Genomic DNA, 19,322 nt, shown 5'->3' with positions numbered 1-19,322 from the left:
TGAAAATTTCTTCAATGTAACAAAGATCATCTATAAAAAAACCTACAACTGGGATCCCTGGGTGGCGCAGCGGTTTGGCGCCTGCCTTTGGCCCAGGGCGCGATCCTGGAGACCTGGGATCGAATCCCACGTCGGGCTCCCGGTGCATGGAGCCTGCTTCTCCCTCTGCCTGTGTCTCTGCCTCTCTCTCTCTCTCTGTGTGACTATCATAAATAAATAAAAATTAAAAAAAAAAAAAAAACCTACAACTCAAATAATTCAGTGAAAAACTGAATGCAGTCCCCTAAAGATAAGGAACAAGGCAAAGATGTCATCAATTCAATATTGTACTGAAGGTCCCAGTCAGTACAACAAAACAAGAAAAAGAAGGTATACTGGTGGTAGGGGTAAAGGTGGGGGTGCGGGAAAATATATTAGAAAGGAAAATGTAAAATGCATGAACAATATGATCAGACATATGACTCTGAATAAACCTAAGGAATCAAGAAAATGACTACTAGAACTTCTATATACATGTAACAGTCACAGGATACATAGTCAATATAAAAAGAATCAACTACATTTCTATATACTAGTCATAAACAATTAAACATTGAAATTTTTTTAAAATGCCATTTACAATAGCATCCAAAACACGAAATACTTAGGGATAAATTTAACAATGTATTTCCAGTAACTCTACATTGAAAAGAACAAGGCTAAGATAAATTATAGATAACCTACACAAACATAACAATATACCATGTTCATGGATTGGAAGCCACTATTATTTAGATGATGTTTTTATCAAGTCAATATGTAGAATCAATGTAATCTCAATAAAACCCTACTTGGTTCTTTTTACAGAAACTGAAAGGCTGATTCTAAATTTCATATGGCAATACAAACAACCTCGAATGGTCACAGAAGTCTTGCAAGAACAACAAAATCAGAAGACCACAATACCTGACTTCAAGATTTACTATGCAATATTCAGCAATTAAGACAGTGTAATGCAGATGCAAAGACAGACACTAGATCAAGCAAAGAAAATGAAAACCCAAGAAAAATGGCTTAAATTCTATAAAGATGTACCCAAAAGAAACAAAAAAAGGTCTTGTACAAGAATGTTCATCACTCAAGCAGCTTTATCCATAAAGACTGAAAACTAGTCATAACATGAGCATAAAAGGGGAAATGAATAAACAAATTTTAGGACAACAACACAAATAATATTACTCAAAAAAAAAAAAAAAAAAGGAATAAACTACTTACTGATACACTCAACCAACATGGAAAAACCAAAAACACTGTGCTGAACAAAAGAAGCCAGACCCAAGAATGACATACGATTCTATTTAAAGTTCTCAAGGGTATTGATCTGGAAGAAACAGACAGAAATCCTCTAGGATGACAGAAATATTCTGTATCTGGATGGGCTGTGGGCTATACAAGTCTATGCAGCTGTCCAATACATATACCCACAGACACACATATACATGTTTTTTCACTCAAAAAATATTTGGCTGTCTACTATAACCCAGGTATTGAGAACACAAAGTTAGAAGGCAGGATGTGAAAGAGCAACCTTATAGTCCTGCAAGCAAAGAAATGCAAAATGTTAGTTATCATAATGAAAACCAAACAAAAGAGAAGTCTTTTAAGATGAGAAGTAAAAACCAGTAGATTGCTAATCAAAGAATATTTCAAGTATATACAACATATACAGAAGTAATAGAGGGGATCCCTGGGTGGCTCAGTGGTTTGGCGCCTGCCTTCGGCCCAGGGTGTTATCCTGGAGACCCGGAATCAATTCCCACGTTGGGTTCCCCGCAGGGATCCTGCTTCTACCTCTGCCTGTGTCTCTGCCTCTCTCTCTCTCTCTCTCTCTCTCTCTCTGTGTCTCTCATGAATAAATAAATAAAATCTTTAAAAAAAAAAAGAAGAAGAAGAAGTAATAGAAAAACTCATAGTGGAGCTGGGCAACTAAAGTAATTTGATATGCTTAAAGTATGAACGGGGAGAGAAGCTACTGTAATACAACCTAAGGGGTTGTTAGAAGAGATCTGATTATGATTATGCAGGCTCTCTCTGCCTCTGCAATAGGCTGTATTTTAGCTGTTTGGCAACAGGAACCTTTGAAGAAGTATTCATAGGGAAGTGAGAAGTATAAATCTCATTTGGAAAGATCACTACAGAAACTACCTGAAATACAGACGGGACAAGTCAATCTATATTTATAGGACAGTCAGTCCTATTAAAAGACTAATGCAATCTACAAAGGACTTCATCAACAGCAAAACACACAATCTTCTCAAGCTCACGTGGAGCACTCACAGACCACTTTCAGAACCATAAAACACACCTTAACAAATTAAAAAGAACAAAAATCATATGATATATGCTCTTAGACCACAAAAGAATTATTCTCGAAAGTCGTAACAGAAAAATAGCTGGAAAATCCTCTAAACACTTGGGGATTAAACAACACACTTCTAAATAATATGTGGATCAAAGAAGAAATCTGAGGAGAAATTAAAAGATATATTGAATTAAATGAAAATAAAATTACAATTTATCAAAATTTGTGGGAAGCAGTAAAAGCAGTGCTTACAGGGAAATTTATAGCATTGAATGCATATATTTGAAAAGAAGATCTAAAATCAATCATCTAATCTTCCCCCTTAGAAAACTAGAAAAGCAAATTAATCCAAAATAACAGAAGAAATTATAAAAATTAAAGCAGAAATCAGTGAAACTGAAAACTAGAAATCAATAGAGAAAATCAAAAGCTGATTTTTTTTTTAAGATTTTATTTATTATTCATGAGAGACACAGAGAGAGAGAGAGGCAGAGACACAGGCAGAGAAGTAGGCTCCATGCAGGGAGCCCAATGTGGGACTCAATCCTGGTCTCCAGGATCAGGCCCTGGGCTGAAGGCAGCACTCAACCGCTGAGCCACCTGGGCTGCCCCAAAACTGACTCTTTTAAAATAGCAGTAGAATCAGAAAGCCTCTACTGGGGTCTGGAGAAAAACAGGGAATTGTTGTCCAACAGGTATAGCGATAACTCAGTTGGTTAAGCATCTGCCTTCAGCTAAGGTCATGATCTCAGGGTCCTGGGATCACAAGCCCTGCATGATGCTCCCTGCTCAGCAGGGAATCTGCTTCTCTCTCTGCCCCTCCGCCCCACTCACATTCTCTCTTACTCTTTCAAATAAAAAAAAATAATCTTTAAAAATAAAAAATAAAAATATAACAAAGGAATATTATGAACTCTATGCCCACAAATTTGATAATCTAGGTGAAATGGGATCAATTCCTTGAAAGGCACAATCTGTAAAAACTCACACAAGAAGAAATAAACAATCTGAACAGGCCTGTATCTACTAAAGAAATGGAGTCAGTAATTAATAACCTTCTAAAAAAGAAAGTAGCAGGCCATATGTACTCACTGGTGAATTCTATCATACATTTATGGAAGAAATTATACCAATTCTCTACAATCTCTCCCAGAAGTCAAAAGCAGAGAAATACTCCTAGATCATTCTATGAGGCCAGAATTACTCTATTTTAATCAACATCAGATACGAAGATAGTACAAGAAAACTAAACCAATGTACATCATGAACATGGATACAAAAATCCTCAACAACTTATTAGCAAAATGAATCCAACAATATATAGTACGAATTACATACCACAACTGAGTGGGATGTACTACAGGTATGTAAGGGTGGGTCATCATTCAAAAATCAATTATGTAATGCATCACAAGAACAGACTAAAAAAAAGGTAAGGCCACTGCAATAGGCTAGGTAAAAATTGGCGAGCACAGATATTAGAACACAAGTATTATTCATTCATTCACACAATGTGCCAACACCCAGGATGCACTGGAAAATAAGACAAAACTCATGCTCTCCTAGAGCTACAATCTATGAGAGAGACAGACCCTTAACAAGTAACCACAAGTCCCTATTGCAGGAACTCAACCTAGACTGAACAGAAGGGGAAACGTGGATAATGATGAACCACTAACTAGATTAAAAAATACAGAGCAGGTATGGCTGAGGGGAATACTACAAGCAGGATGTATGAAGGTTCTGAAGCAAAAGAAAAAGCAATAGTGTATTAAATATACTGAAAGAAATCCAGGCTTAATATCACAGAAAGAACAGAAGAGGATTACATTATGGTTATGGTTTTGATGGTCATCAGGAAAAAATAAAAACACAAGGATGCAAAAGAGTCATGGGTGCCTACAAGAGAACACATTAGTGATTAAACCATGACATCTAGGATAAACAGGAAAAACTAAAGAGCTGATATAGTTTTTAAAAAGATAATAAAAAAAATACAGACACTAGGAACTGCCAAGTTACAGAATTTGAAGGAAAAAACTCTCGTGTCTTATCTTTTTCTAGTTATGTTCAAGATTCAATCTTTCTACTCTTCAAGGAAACCCAGAACTTAAAACAAAATCTTTAAAATTTAATCACTTAAAATTTAATACATAGTAATCCTGACAGAGAAATAAATTTCATCCTGGAAAAGAGAAGTTTCTAAACTGTATAGAATACAAAAACTTAATTTTGCTTTTTCAAATGTGACTTCTGTCAACATTTAGTATACCTACTCAAGAACACTCATTTGAACTATTAAACCTTTAAACATTTTCTGATATTTCCTCAATGATTTGAAGTATTACTTAACACAAAATTAATTATGATTCTAGCTATAAGTTATATTAATCTTATAAAGGAATTACTTACAGGGACATTAAGTGCATACTGTAGTCCTTGAGGAAGTCTTTCATGTGTTTCCATCTGCTCTTCATCATTTTTCACTGTCTCCTCATGGACCATGAGTTCATCATGTGATATCATATCCTGTTGTCTCATTTCACTTTCTTGTAACACTTCATCTGCAGCAAGGATCTCCTGGTGAGGCATACTCCGGTCTTGAAGTACTGACTCCTGCAGTTCCCCAGACACGGTAGACTGGCCAGACACTCCACCCATTACAACCATTGCCCTGGAAGACTGCATTTCGTCTATGCCGCCACATTTAAGAAATAATCCTTCCAGTTTGTCGTCAATGTTCATGCTTAAGTATAACTGCCTAGAAAGACCAAGTTTGGCAACAAAGCATAATAAATTAGTTTTATATGTCTACTTGATTCTTTTTAAAATTTTAATTATGAAAGGTACACACTTTAATAGAAAAATTTTATTCATGTAATTCAGTATTCATCTCCAATGTTAAAATTACCAAGGTAAGTTTCCAAGGCTGGTAGAGTAAAATGCAAATTTTCATTTTTGACATTAAGGCATAAAATCTTAACCTATATCATTATGAAAAATGAGTATGACATAAAGCAAACTGGAGATAGCTGTAACAAAGGAGTCATATCTTTTAATATAGTAAAATATCTTTTTAAAAATTTTTGAAGTGGGATCCCTGGGTGGCGCAGCGGTTTGGCGCCTGCCTTTGGCCCAGGGCGCGATCCCGGAGACCCGGGATCGAATCCCACATCGGGTTCCCGGTGCATGGAGCCTGCTTCTCCCTCTGCCTGTGTCTCTGCCTCTCTCTCTGTCTCTGTGTGTGACTATCATAAATAAATAAAAATTTTAAAAAAATTTAACATTCCTTTGAAAAAATAAAAAAATAAAAAATAAAAAATAAAAATTTTTGAAGTGCATTCATTAATAAATAGACAAATCACCATCAGGCAAATCACTAAATATATAAAATATATAAAATAATAGCCACATACAGTAGTAATAAAAAATGAACATTAAAACAGAACTACCATATTTTATCCACCAAGATGGTAGCGCCTCTCTAAAAAAAATATGTTCAATGTTGAGGTAGGTTAAAGAAAAAAAAGACACTCATTTACTAACAGTAGGAGAATAAATTAGCTCAACTATTTTCAAAGGCAATGAATGCATCAAAAGCCGTAAAATATGAAATATTCTTTGGAAATGGAAATACATTATGTATTCAACAAAATGAAGCTGGTTAAAATATCTTCATTCATACATTATGTTTTAAACTATAGTGATGGCTGTATGACTTGGTAAATTTACTAAAACTCCCTGAATTGAACACTGAAAATGGGTACATTTTAGAACATGTAAATTATATCTCATAGTTTTTCTTAAAAATAGAAATCAGAAGAATAATAGCTACCTTTGGAGGGTTGCTATTGATATTAGGTAGGAAATGGGGGGTATCTGAAAGCTGGCAATATTTTTTGAGTTGAATTCTGACTGCACAGGTGTGCACACTTTGTAAAATTTTCAAGTCGTACATCTGCAATATGTGCAAGTTTCTGTCAATTATACTACAATGAAAAGTTAAAGTCTGCTGAAACTCAAAAAACAATGTATACAGCAATAAAAGTATTCTTGAACAGTATATGAAAATGTGGGAGGATATCCCAATATATTAAAGGAAATACGTGTGCGTTTGAATGCACATAGGTTTATCTAAAATGCTAACAATATTAACATTACCCCTGGGTAGTGAAATTGTTGGAAGTTTTTTCCATATTTATATTTATCTATATCTATAATTTGAAAACTTACTATAATAGAATTTTATTTTTTATGCATGTTTTTAAATTTGTTAAAATGAAATAAGTGATACTTCCATTACTAATATAATCTTAAATAGAGCATGATTAAATTTAATAGGTCATAAGAACTAGACGTTATCAACTAATAACATTACCTTATTTATTCATTATAGAAAAGACACGCAATATTAAATCTGCCCTTCTAACTCATTGCTGTAAATTCAAATTCCACTGTGTTACCCTAGGAACTAACATAATAATCAGAAATCCAAAGAAATTCATCTTAACAAAGGTGAAAGCACTGTCACAAAGTTTGTTTTCCAAAATCAATTTCTATTGTCAGCCTATGTAAAATTAACACACATACCTACCCAAAGGGAAGGGTCCATAAGTAGTAAATGCATTAACTAGGTTTCAGTTTGGTCACCTCTCTCCTGAATTAATCAGGTAGGTTACGGTTACTATTTTGATCATAGCTTTCAGAGGTAAAAAAAATGATCAGTTACATTCTTATATATTACTGAAATTTAAATACTCTTTCATTTACTAAGGTTATCATTTACTGAGAAACCTGTACTTAAATGAACAACTCAAAAAAACACATAAACAGCTAAGTAAAAACATACAAAAATATAATTCATACTTGCTAATCTTATCTTCCCCGGTACCAGGTAGTATCAGTCTAGAATACATAAAACAAAAAACCTACAATCTGATTTTACTTTTCAAAATACTTAAGTAGAAAACTTGAAAAAGCTATAGGCCAAAGATTTTAAGTAAATCACCAAAAACTTGTTCTTTTCTAAATATTCTATTTATCACAGTTCTTAGAAGATAAACTATCCCACAAGTAAGTGAGACATGAAGTCTTTACAGGGCTAAAATTTACTTATTCTGGCCATTTCTTTGGAGGTTCTTACCAAGTCAATTACATTCTTCTCATCTATTTAACGTTTTCTTAAAGAATGTGGAAAGCAAAAAAAAAAAAAAAAAAAAAAGAATGTGGAAAGCCCCTAACTTAAAAGGGAATTATGTATACAAAAAGCCACCCTTTACTGCAATTCTTCATTGCTGCTATTGTCACATACACCATTATTAAAAACAAAACACAAAAAACTTTTAAGGAATATAGGAGAGGTCAAAGACGTCATTAAAAGGTCAACTTAAAGAAACTGACTTAGTGCAGAACTTAGTTTGAAGAAAAAGTAGCCCGGTTGAAGCTGACCTGTTAACCCCACACAAGGTCTACATTTCCCTAAAGCAAGGGTCCCCAAACTCCACTGTTTTTGATCATGCACCTCATCGCTTTTTATAAATTGAGCATATCCTAGGGATGCCTGGGTGGCTCAGCAGTTGAGTGTCTGCCTTTAGCTCAGGGCATGATCCCAAGATCCGGGATTGAGTCCCACATCGGGCTCCCTGTGAGGAGTCTGCTTCTCCTTCTGCCTATGTCTCTGCCTCTTTCTCTGTGTCTCTCATGAATAAATAAATAAATCTTAAAAAAAAAAAAAAAGAAAAATTGAGCATATCCTAGTATATGCATACTATTTAAAACTATACCTCTAAAATATTAACATAAAATGTACATATGAACACAAACATTATATTTTAATTTTTTTACTAATGTTATCCCTAACATGAGGATAAAAGAGTTAAGTACTGGGCAGCCTGGTGGCTCAGCGGTTTAGCACCACCTTCAGCCTAGGACGTGATTCTGGAGACCCGGGATCAAGTCCCACATCAGGCTCCCTACACGGAGCCTGCTTTTCCCTCTGCCTGTGTCTCTGCCCCTCTCTTTCTCTGTGTCTCTCATGAATAAGTAAATAAAATCTTTAAATAAAATAAAACAATAATATAAAATAAAATAAAATGAAATGAAATGAAAAATAAAACCCTAAGTACTCAAGAAGTCAAAGTACTTTGAGGACAGAGTCTATTTTGAAAAAAAGGCAGGCTTACATTAAGTGCCAGAGTGAGGGACTTGGAACAGGAAGATACCACACTTCAGGATAGAAAAAGTAAATGGAAAAGGGGAAAGATTGTAAATATATGACAAATATGATCTCTCCAAAAAGTTTCTTGAAAAGAGGCTATAGACACAGAAAAAGGAATCTCTCTCCCTTTTTTACATATAGTTTCTTTTTTTTCTTTTTTTTTTTTTTTTAAATTTATTTATGATAGTCACACAGAGAGACAGAGAGAGAGAGAGAGAGAGGCAGAGACACAGGCAGAGGGAGAAGCAGGCTCCATGCACCGGGAGCCCGACGTGGGATTCGATCCCGGGTCTCCAGGATCGCGCCCTGGGCCAAAGGCAGGCACTAAACCGCTGCGCCACCCAGGGATCCCATACATATAGTTTCTTATTACTATGACCCCAAATTAAGCCATACATTTTAAGTAATTGGCTAGCCAAGAAACTGTTTTGAGAAAATGATTTCCTTGAAATACAAGAAGATGCTAAGATACAGATTTCATTATCAGTGAACACTACTCTGACAAAGGTTTAAAGCAAGCCTTGGAAATATCTATCAAAATGAAAACCGCACATACCCTGACCCAGCAACCTCACTGCTAAGAATATACACAATCCTATAAAGTAATTCATCAAAATTAACTAAAGATGTATGTACAAGATATCTGGTGCACTTTTAGTGGGAAAAGACTGGAAACAACCTACGCATCCACTGACAGATTATCTCTTAATCATGATTCAACCATACAATGAACACACATGGTCATAAACGGAATGAAGACACTGTATGTGCTGGGTGAAAAGTTCTCCGAGGCACATTACGTGAAACAAAATCGAGGAGAAGATAAAGTGGCCCATACTTGTATCACACATCTCAACTAGTAACTGGGCAGTGTAAGCTGGACAGGAAATGAGATAAGGCTCTCATACAATAGTTAATTTCACCAAGTCTATGGTAAAAGGAAAAAAGGACAAAGCCACACTAAGAAAAATGATAAGACCTTTTTTTTTTTTTATTGTCCTTGAAGCTCTCTTACATACACTTATATAATCTTTAACTTTCTCCCTTCTAACTCCTACGTGGTGGTCTCAGGCAAAACTCTCATGTGCTTCACTGCACATTCAACAGCTGGAATACAACAAAAGATCCCATGCTCAAGAGTTAACACAGGCTACTTCCCTTCTCTAATTTCAGCTACTTTCAAGGAGGATCAATCAGGTGTAAAGAAAGGAAACTGATGTAATCAATCTACATTAAAATGCAAATAGTTAAATGTCTCTTCCTGCTAAACTGTCAAAAAGGCCACTGCTTTTTGACCCAAATAGCTACACAATTAATGGAAATTCAGGTGTTAGGGATATTACACAGCAGAGAGGAAGAAAGAAATAATGCTTCCTTTAAATCATGTCACTTACATGAAAGCCTGCTCTGGAAGAAAAAAAAGAAACAATTTTTGTTCCCAGGAGCCTCTGTCCAAGGGGCAAAAAGAACGGCCTGGTGGAGTAATAAAGCAACCAGCCACCCTGAGTTCTTTGCAATGACATATTCTTTTTTAAGGGGCTGTGGGCAGCTGACAAAGTATAAAACGTCACAGCTGTTAAGAACCAAGACAAGACAGACAATGACGTCCTAGGGCTAATTCAGCTAAAGAGCCCTCTTTCTTCTGAAGTTTAGAGTTACCCAGAAAAGGGATCATTAAAAACTAGAATACAGCAAAAGAGAGGGAAAAAGGAAAAGGCCAGCCCACCTTGGGCCAATTTCTCCTAAATTGCACTTTACCAGATTACTTCAAACTGTCTTCTTTTCCCCCTTCTAAGTTTTATTCTTCCCTCATTTCCATCACTCTGTCAAAAAAGCTGACAGATACAGCAATAGGCATATTTAGGGGGCCATAATACAGTTTCTTGCTCCACCCCATGGTCCCTCGCCCATACACTCCTTACCATCCTTTCCTACTGAAAAACGTTTGGTTCAGCTATGTAAAAGTAATTCAAATTGTGGTCAAGTAGGTAACCCCTAGTCATTTAAACCCAATGGCAATGCTCTACTAAAAGAGAACATAAATTACTAGCCATCACTGTCTCCTGTCTTCCAGAAGAGACAGCTGACACTCCTTGTCATCACCTTCTAATTTAATGCTTCTAATCAACTGTGTGCAAGCAATTAAAAAGTAAGCTTTATAGATTTATAAGATGAAATAGAGTAAATAAGCTTTGAGTCAGGGTTTTCAGTAAGAAATTAAACACATGGACTTTTAATTCAAGCATCTGTGATCATTATTTCTACTCTAAGCTGAGGGGACTGTTTGGGCTAACTTTCAGAAGACAAAGTTAACAGAAACAAAACATATGGACAAGTTGGCCACTACTACTCATTTTTAATCAACTATGCAAAGCACTTAAAGCAACTACTGATTTAAGGGAGTTCTATACAATTAATAAGAAAAATATCTTTCTAAATTTATTAATAGGTTTGAGTCTATACTATAAAGTTCAGAGATTATCATAACCTGGAGTGGAAGGGCAACTAGTATGTGTTGAGGATCTACTACATGTAAGACAATGTGCTGAGTATACTTACATACATTTACATCACTTAACATGTGTATAGTAACATTCAGGACAATAATAGTATATCCCTATTTAACCGATAAACTGGGGTTTTCCCCAAGTCACGTAGCTAGGAGGTACACTGGGATTTCAAAACAGGCTTAGCTGGTTTAGTGCACTTTTTGCCACACTATACTAACCTTCGCTACTTGAAAAGGCTCTGAATGCATTAGGAACTCACAGAACTCCTCTTCTCACTCACCTACTCTGAGGCCACTCTGTCACCATTGCTCGGCTTGGTAAAGCAATCCAAGTCTCCTTAGCTGGCTACTCCCACCTCATGGTACCATGGGAGAACTTTGTGACACAAAATAGCTTTTTCTCTTTTGGAAGAAATGGACACTTCCTACATTTGCTACTTTCCCACTTCCATCTATTACTCACATCTTAGTAAATTTCTCTTATTCTTTTTTTCATAGGCTTACACATACCGTCTTAATCCTTCCATTGTCTTCAAATCTTTACCAAGTTACTTCAGGAAACCCTCTTCCTCTTACCTCCCCATTTTCACTTGGAAATCAAACAAAATAATCCTAACCATGGTTGATAAATATATGAGTGGTTCTAAAGATATACCCATATGAAAAGAAAGAGGGTTGTACGTTTTAAGGTGAAACTGATTTGTAAGACTCCTGTCATAATCCTCTAAAATTTTTGAAAGCAGCTAGTTCCCGTTCAGAACATACACAAATATTCATCTGCCACTTTATCACCTTTAATTAAATCTTGCATTCAAACATGAAAGAAATATTTCTCACTTAAAAATACTCCTTTTGTGTTTTATTTATTTAGTTTGGTTGAATTATTATTTTCCATCCAACTTTTACTGAACAATGTAGAGCTTCCAACTTTATGAATTAAAACAGATTATAGTGGGTAAGCTTAGGAATTAAAAATTATTCTTTTCCATGGAAAGAATAATTTCCAACTCAAAATATCCCACCCCCCCACGCCCAAATCAACAATATCTCTGCCTTGTACCAGAATCCATTCAACCTATAAACCTCACTTGGAGGCAGAATTACTCAAAGAAACCTATTCTGGAACAGTAGAAAAGCTAGGCTTTACACATTACTTCTGACCCAAAGCATGTTCAGCAAACTCCTTGTTGTCTGAAGGATGCCAGTTGTATTAATTTGGATTCTAATATTTCTAACCCATGTAAGGGGTCAGTGAGGAATTATACCTTAAAAATAGCACTGGAAATACAGATATCAATCAGCCTCAAGATCAACTGGTTAGACAAAGCAAGAGACAAAGAAAACCATGATCAATATGGAATTAACAATTTGCCCTGATCATTCTTATGAAGTTTCCTATTTTTTCATGCTTCAAAAGAATCATTTTATCTATACAGAGAATGTTTCATCTCTAACTTAAAAACAATGCTTATTTCTTGTGTAAGTATATTCCACATTCTGAAACCCCTTCAGCTACACCTTTATGTAACTACCGTTTTGCATCCATAAAGCATTATCTTGTAAACTATGCTCCTTGATGATTTTTAAATTACTACTTGTTCAAAATATTATAATAGTATCATTTATGACAATGACAACTGGACAAAATGGCCTTTCTGATCAGTGCTAGCAATAAGACATTAAATAAGAGAAAGTATAGGCTAAGATCCATCATTTCACACAATATAACAAGAAAAACCCCTGACCCTTTTTTAACCACAGAAAAATAATTTGTAAATATTTAAGTCAAAATTAACAGGCATTTCTATATGCCTGCATCCCCCCTCAAATAAAGTAGAATCTAAGTATATTCTATATTCCAAATACCCATCACTGATGTCTTCTAAAACAATGTTAACAAGAAAACAGTGATGTTTAAAAATATTAAAACATCAAATTTTTGGCAACTCATACTATTTAAGAAACAGCTATAATTTATCTTGAAGGGGGAAGGGGTGGTTAAAAAAAAAAAAAAAAAAAAGGTCCAAGCAAAACAGAATCCTACATTCTGTTGGATCTAGTTTTTTCATTCACCACATCTTATGCCAATATCCACAATTCAAACATTAACATTAAAAATACTCTGTTAGGAAACTATGAATTTTCTACAGTCTTGTATAATAAAAGGAGTAGCAAAAAGACTTCTTAAACTTCCCTGTACACTATGAACATTAAACACCTAAGTTATTTTTATTATGTACTACATAGTAACCAAAACCCATTTCAGAACAGAGAACTGTTAACTATTAATATCAACATGTTTTAAACTTAGATATAAATGCTCTCACTTTAATAATACAAACCCTGTTTGTTAAGTACAGAACTAAGGATGCATTTTTACCTTCATTACCAAAAACACCTATAACATCTTATACTATTCAGTAATAAACTTAAATCAAGGCCTACTATAAAATGCTGTATACAAGTACAGAAATTTATCAAAACTAGCTGTTATCTCCAGTTTCTTAAAAAGGGTACCAAAAAAAAAAAAAAAAAAGGGTACCAAAGGTAAAATATGCTGACATAAAACATGGTGGCAAACTGACTAGTTTCCAATTCTTTAATAAATTCTGTAATAGAATATATAGTATTTGATACTTGTTTCAAAATACAGTATTTAAAGCAAGACAAGAACCATAAAAAACAATGTATGATGAAATATTTGTCATCTAAAAATAACTATCTCAAGTGTGTAATGTCTTAGAGAATAAATTGTTCTAATCTTATCTCAACATTTAGAATAACAGACTCTTTAGAATTAGAAGGAACTAGTTACAGATCATTTTGATCTACGTGTATCCAAAAAGATCCTCCTAGCCAAGGCCCCCACCCTTGTTTTATTTTTTTAATAATAAATTTATTTTTTATTGGTGTTCAATTCCATCCTTGTTTTAGACTTTAAAATATTAGACACATCATTTCAACCTATTGGCAGTTCAACAAAATGAGGAATTATCTCAAGTCTATTTTAACTTTTAATACCTTCTGCCTAGGTCTCTGCCTCTGTGTCTCTCATGAATAAATAAAATCTTTAAAAAATATATTTTGGGGGGGGGGGGAAATATATTTTAATGTTAACCTAAACTAGACAAATAGAAAGTAAATCTGATATAAATCCTAGTATAAGAGACAACAAATTCCTCCTTCTTCCCCACCAACCTGTTTTCTCCTTCTTACCTAATAGTATGGCTACCAGGTAAGACTCATTTCTCAGCCTCCCTTACAGCTGATTGTAGTCATGTGACAATGTTATAGCCACTGGAATATGAGTAGAAATAATATATAGAACTCCTCTTAAAGGGAAGGAAATGTACTTCCTTCTCCCTGCTGACAGACATAACAGTAACCATCTTGGACCCCAACAGAGAAGCCACATATTACGAACAGCAGAGCAAGCCGGGGCGCCTGGGTGGCTAGGTCAGTCAAGTGTCTGCCTTTGGCTCAAGTCATGATCCCAGAGCCCTGGAATCAAGCCCCACCTGGAACTCCTTGCTCAGTGGGGAGCCTACTTCTCCCTCTCCCTCAGCTGTCCTCTTGCTTGTGCTTGCTCTCTCTCTCTCCAATAAATAAAATCTTTAAAAAAAATTTAAAAAAAGAATATCAGAGCAAGATAAAAATGTCCAGGTCATGATTCTGGAGCTTCTAAAAATCTCAGTACTGTTTACACATGGACTTTTGAGTAAACATATTTCTACCTTTAAAGCCTCTGTCATCACGGCCAAGTCTATATTTTAACTAATACCTCTAATATAAATGATTAATGAATTATCTACGTGACTACTTCCTTAGGGTAGACAAACTTACAATTATGTACAAATGTACAGTATGGTATGTTTTCTTATATTTTAAAAACTGTATGCCAAACACCATTAAATTTTACTAACAGGTCTAATTTCCCCATGTATGAAAACAGAGTTTCCATGGAAATTCTGAAAAATTTAATGTAGGTTTATATGTATTAATGATGGGTGGGTGAAAAATACAATACCCTACTGAGAAAAGGGTTAAAAGAGAAAACAACTTCCCACTTAAATTTCACTTCAGATTACATAATAAGCTACACATATTTTTCTATGCTAAACTTAAAATCTAAAATGATATCATTATTCCTCAATTTTCTCTTTAACACTGTTTTCTCAAGAAAAAAATTTAAAATCCCAAGTTTCTAACAGATACAAACACCAAACCATAAACTATACAAAAATCAACATGAAATTTTATCACCAAAAAATGGTTTCATATTTGAAAAAAATAATTCATTCATAATTATGAAAAACAAGTGGTGACATTACCTGAGACTAAGGTAAAAACGAAGACTTCAAGGAAGGGAATGCTGTAGAGTTGAAAAAGAAATCATGGTTGAGTTTCTACCTTTCATAAGTTTCAGGGACCCTCAACACCACCTTAATCACTTATGCCATCCAAGTCCTACAAAAGAAAAGAAAAGAAAAACATACAACAAAATACATTACTTATGAAGGGAAAAAATACTGTAAAAATACAACATGGAGAAACTGGTATGAATAATGAAGTGATCATTCTTTGTAAAAACGAAGCTAGGTCTGAATGACCAGTACAATAACTTGCTTTTAAGTCTGAAACCAGGAAAATAAAATAGGTAAGTAGTAACTAAAATAACCTTGATCTTATAAAGAATAATTTGCCTAGGTGCACCTGGGTGGCTCAGTCGGATAAGTAGTCAATTCTTGATTTTGCCTCAGGTCATAATCTCAGGGTCCTGGGACTGAGCCCCCCCGCCCCCCCTCAGGCTCCATTGTCAGCAGGGAGTCTGCTTCTCTCCCTCTGCCACTCCCCCTTCTTGTGAAGGTATGCACATAAGCTCTCTCTCTCTAAATTAGTTGTTTTTAAAAAATCTTTTAAAAAATAATTTGCCTAAATCTGGAGTCTACAGCTTCAGAAATATGTGACATTGAGGAAAGTTCAGAGACATATAAAGTTCAGAAGACATATAAAACTAGAAAAGATAGGATCCCTGGGTGGCGCAGCGGTTTGGCGCCTGCCTTTGGCCCAGGGCGCGATCCTGGAGACCCGGGATCGAATCCCACATCAGGCTCCCGGTGCATGGAGCCTGCTTCTCCCTCTGCCTGTGTCTCTGCCTCTCTCTCTCTCTCTGTGTGACTATCATAAATAAATAAAAATTTAAAAAAATAAAAAAATAAAAAAATAAAACTAGAAAAGAGAAAGCAAAAAAAGAAAAAAAAGAAAAGAAAAGAGAAAGCAAAGATTAAAATACCATTTAATAGTACTACTCATACCTGCTTTGCAAAGTCTATGAAAAGGGAAGCAAACACAATACCAAGCCTTACAAATAACAAATAGAACTAGTCTGTACAGAATATGTATTTATTCACCATAGAAACAAATACAGTTGTAAAATTCTGTTAAATATTTATAGAAACATAATCAGCCAGGTCATCTCTGACAGGAAAAGGTGACAATAAGATGAAGCTACTCAATCAACAATCACGGGGAGATGGTATACCAGATCCAAAAAATAAAAATAGAGAACATGAGCTATACACAATAAATCTTCCTGACAGTATTTCTGAGCACAGTAACAGACACAAGAGTTTATGGAATTTCCTACCATATAGGTCTTTATTAAAAGTTATTAGATTCCTGGGGTGCCTGGGTGGCTCAGTGGGTTAAGCATGTGACTTCTGATTTCCATTCAAGTCATGATCTCAGGGTCATGAGGTCAAGCCCCATGTCAGGCCCTGCACTTAGTGTTCCTCTCCCTTTTGCCCTCCTCCATTAGTGCATAACTCTCTCTCAAGTAAATAAAAATTTAAAAACCAAATAAATAAAAAATAAAAATATTAGGTTCCTATTTGTCCATAAGTTTATAATACTCCACAGGAAGCTTGGAGACCAGATGACATATAAAATATTCTATGACTTGAAATCAGTTTTTACAATAGTGTAAGGCAAGAAGAATGGTCTTTCTCACCTAAAACAAGCCAGTAATATTTCTATCTTTGAACTTCTTGAAAGTATAATATTAATTCATTTTTTAAAAACATTTCAACACTGTATCCATATTTGTTTAAATGTTTACTTATTTGGGGTGCCTGGGTGGCTCAGTCATTTAAGCATCCAATTCTCGATTTAGGCTCAGTTTATGATCTTAGAGTTGAGAGACCAAGCCCCACATAGGGCTCTATACTGGGTGTGAAGCCTGCTTAAGATTCTCTCTCTCTTCCTCTCTCCTTCTCTGCCTCTCCCTCATCCCTCTCTATATATAAATAAGTAGATTTTATTTTGGCCAAAAGCCTATCTGGAAAAATAGACATGAGTATTCAGGAAAATTCTGAAATGGAAGGATACAAAGGGATGAAGAGTCCCATTAGAATTTAAACTTTGGTCTCTCATGAATAAATAAATAAAATCTTTAAAAAAAAAAAAGAATTTAAACTTTAAAAAAATATGGATACAGGGCACCTGAAGGCTCAGTTGGAAAGAGCATTCATTCAACTCTTGATCTCAAGGTTGTGAGTTTGAGCCCCAAAAGTTCAGTGTAGAGATTACTTAAAAAATAAGGAAGGGGCAGCCCGGGTGGCTCAGCAGTTTAGCACCGCCTTCAGCCCAGGGCCTGATCCTGGGAACCGGGATCGAGTCCCACATCGGGCTCCCTGCATGGGGCCTGCTTCTGCCTCTGCCTGTGTCTCTGCCTCTCTCTCTCTCCCTCTCTCTCTCTCTCTGTCTCTCATGAATAAATAAGTGAAATCTTAAAAAAAAAAAAAAAAGTAAACTTCATTTATATTTAAAGATTTCAAAACATCTATAATGTGAAAAGAATGCATATTTTAAAATTTTTTAATTATGAAAATAAGAGATTCTCAATAAATGTACGAAAATTACATGGAAGAACAACACTGAAAGAAAACCTGAAATTGAAGAGTATAGTAACTAAAAAAAATATTTTCTAGAAGGGCTCAATGGCAGATTCAAAATGGCAGAAAATCAATGACCTTTAAGATGTATCTACTGAAATTATCCAATATGAAGAACAGAGAGAAAATAAGTTGAAATAAATTGAACAGAGCCTTGAAGACCAATTAATTAACATGCTGGAGTCCCAGAGGAGAGAACAGAAAGGACAAGAAAAAAAAATTTTAATAAAATATTAGCCAAAACTTCCCAGATTTTATTTTAGTAAAAAGACATCAAATCTACAGGTCTGAGAACTTCAGTGAATCTCAGATAAATACAAAAAGATCCACACCTAGACATGTCATAGTCAAACTGCTGAAAGCAAACACGAAGAGAAAATAACACAAGCATAAAGAACCATCAATCTGATTAACAGCAGATATTCAATGAGAAACAATAGAGGCCAGAAGATGGTGGAATGACATATTCAAAGTAATGAAATAAAAAAGCTGTCAACCAAGAAAGTAGCAGAATCATCCTCCTATAACGAAGGCATAATAAAGAGTATCTCAGGCAAAAAAATGGTGAGAGAATTTTTTTGCTAGCAAACCTGCCTAACAAGAAATACTACAGGAAGTTCAGCAAGCTGAAAGTAAAAAGACAACAGATTTAGATACCCAGGAAAAAAAGAAGAGCACCAGAAATGGAAAATATGTGGGTTAAACTAAAGGACTCTATAAATATATTTTTCTCATTTCTTCTCTCAACATCCTTAAAAGACCTAAGAATGTATGGCAACGATTATAATATGGTATTGCTGGATCCACAGTATATATAAATATAAAATATATACAATAATAATGGCACATTAGAGGAGGGAGAAAATGGGGCTTTATTAGAGCAAAGTTTCTGTATTTTACTGACAGTGAATTAAAGTTAATATTAAGCAGATTGTTAAAATGCATAATGTAAACCCCATGGCAACCACAAAAAAACTATATTGTATTTATATTGAATAAAGAAAAAAGATCAATGGTACACTAAAAAAACATTTAACCTTGGGACACCTGCTTGGGCTCAGCAGTTAAAGCCTCTGCCTTCGGCTCACAGTGTGATCCTGGAGTCCCAGGATCGAGTCCCACATCAGGCTCCCTGCATGGAGCCTGCTTCTCCCTATGCCTGCGTCTCTGCCCCTCTCTCTCTCTCATTAATAAATAAATAAAATATTTTTAAAAAATTAATGTAAAAGAGAAGCACTAAAGGAGGCACAAGGGAATAAAAATAAGAGACATATTAAAAAAAATGGCAAGGGCAGCCCAGAT

General features: G+C 35.0%; 1 protein-coding gene across 4 annotated transcripts in view; it reads right to left on the bottom strand.

The window, feature by feature from the left end:
- The window catches only part of ZNF148 (zinc finger protein 148), a 121,514-nt gene that overhangs the window by 63,430 nt on the left and 38,762 nt on the right, over positions 1-19,322 (bottom strand). For 3 of the 4 annotated variants that reach the window (XM_077884077.1, XM_077884078.1, XM_077884079.1), the window contains exons 2-3: positions 15,399-15,534; positions 4,754-5,102 (exon numbers count right to left, since the gene is read on the bottom strand). In XM_077884077.1, the coding sequence (XP_077740203.1) occupies positions 4,754-5,086 (333 nt within the window). In that variant the 5' untranslated portion in view covers positions 5,087-5,102; positions 15,399-15,534. Of the gene's footprint in view, positions 1-4,753; positions 5,103-6,935; positions 7,041-15,398; positions 15,535-19,322 lie in introns of all 4 variants that reach the window. The other variant, XM_077884080.1, reaches the window with a different exon arrangement.

This window comes from Canis aureus, chromosome 35, assembly GCF_053574225.1.
Source record: "Canis aureus isolate CA01 chromosome 35, VMU_Caureus_v.1.0, whole genome shotgun sequence".
NCBI classification, from domain to species: domain Eukaryota; kingdom Metazoa; phylum Chordata; class Mammalia; order Carnivora; family Canidae; genus Canis; species Canis aureus.
The sequence above is the reverse complement of the archived record's forward strand: the minus strand, read 5'-3'. Positions and strand labels throughout refer to the sequence as shown.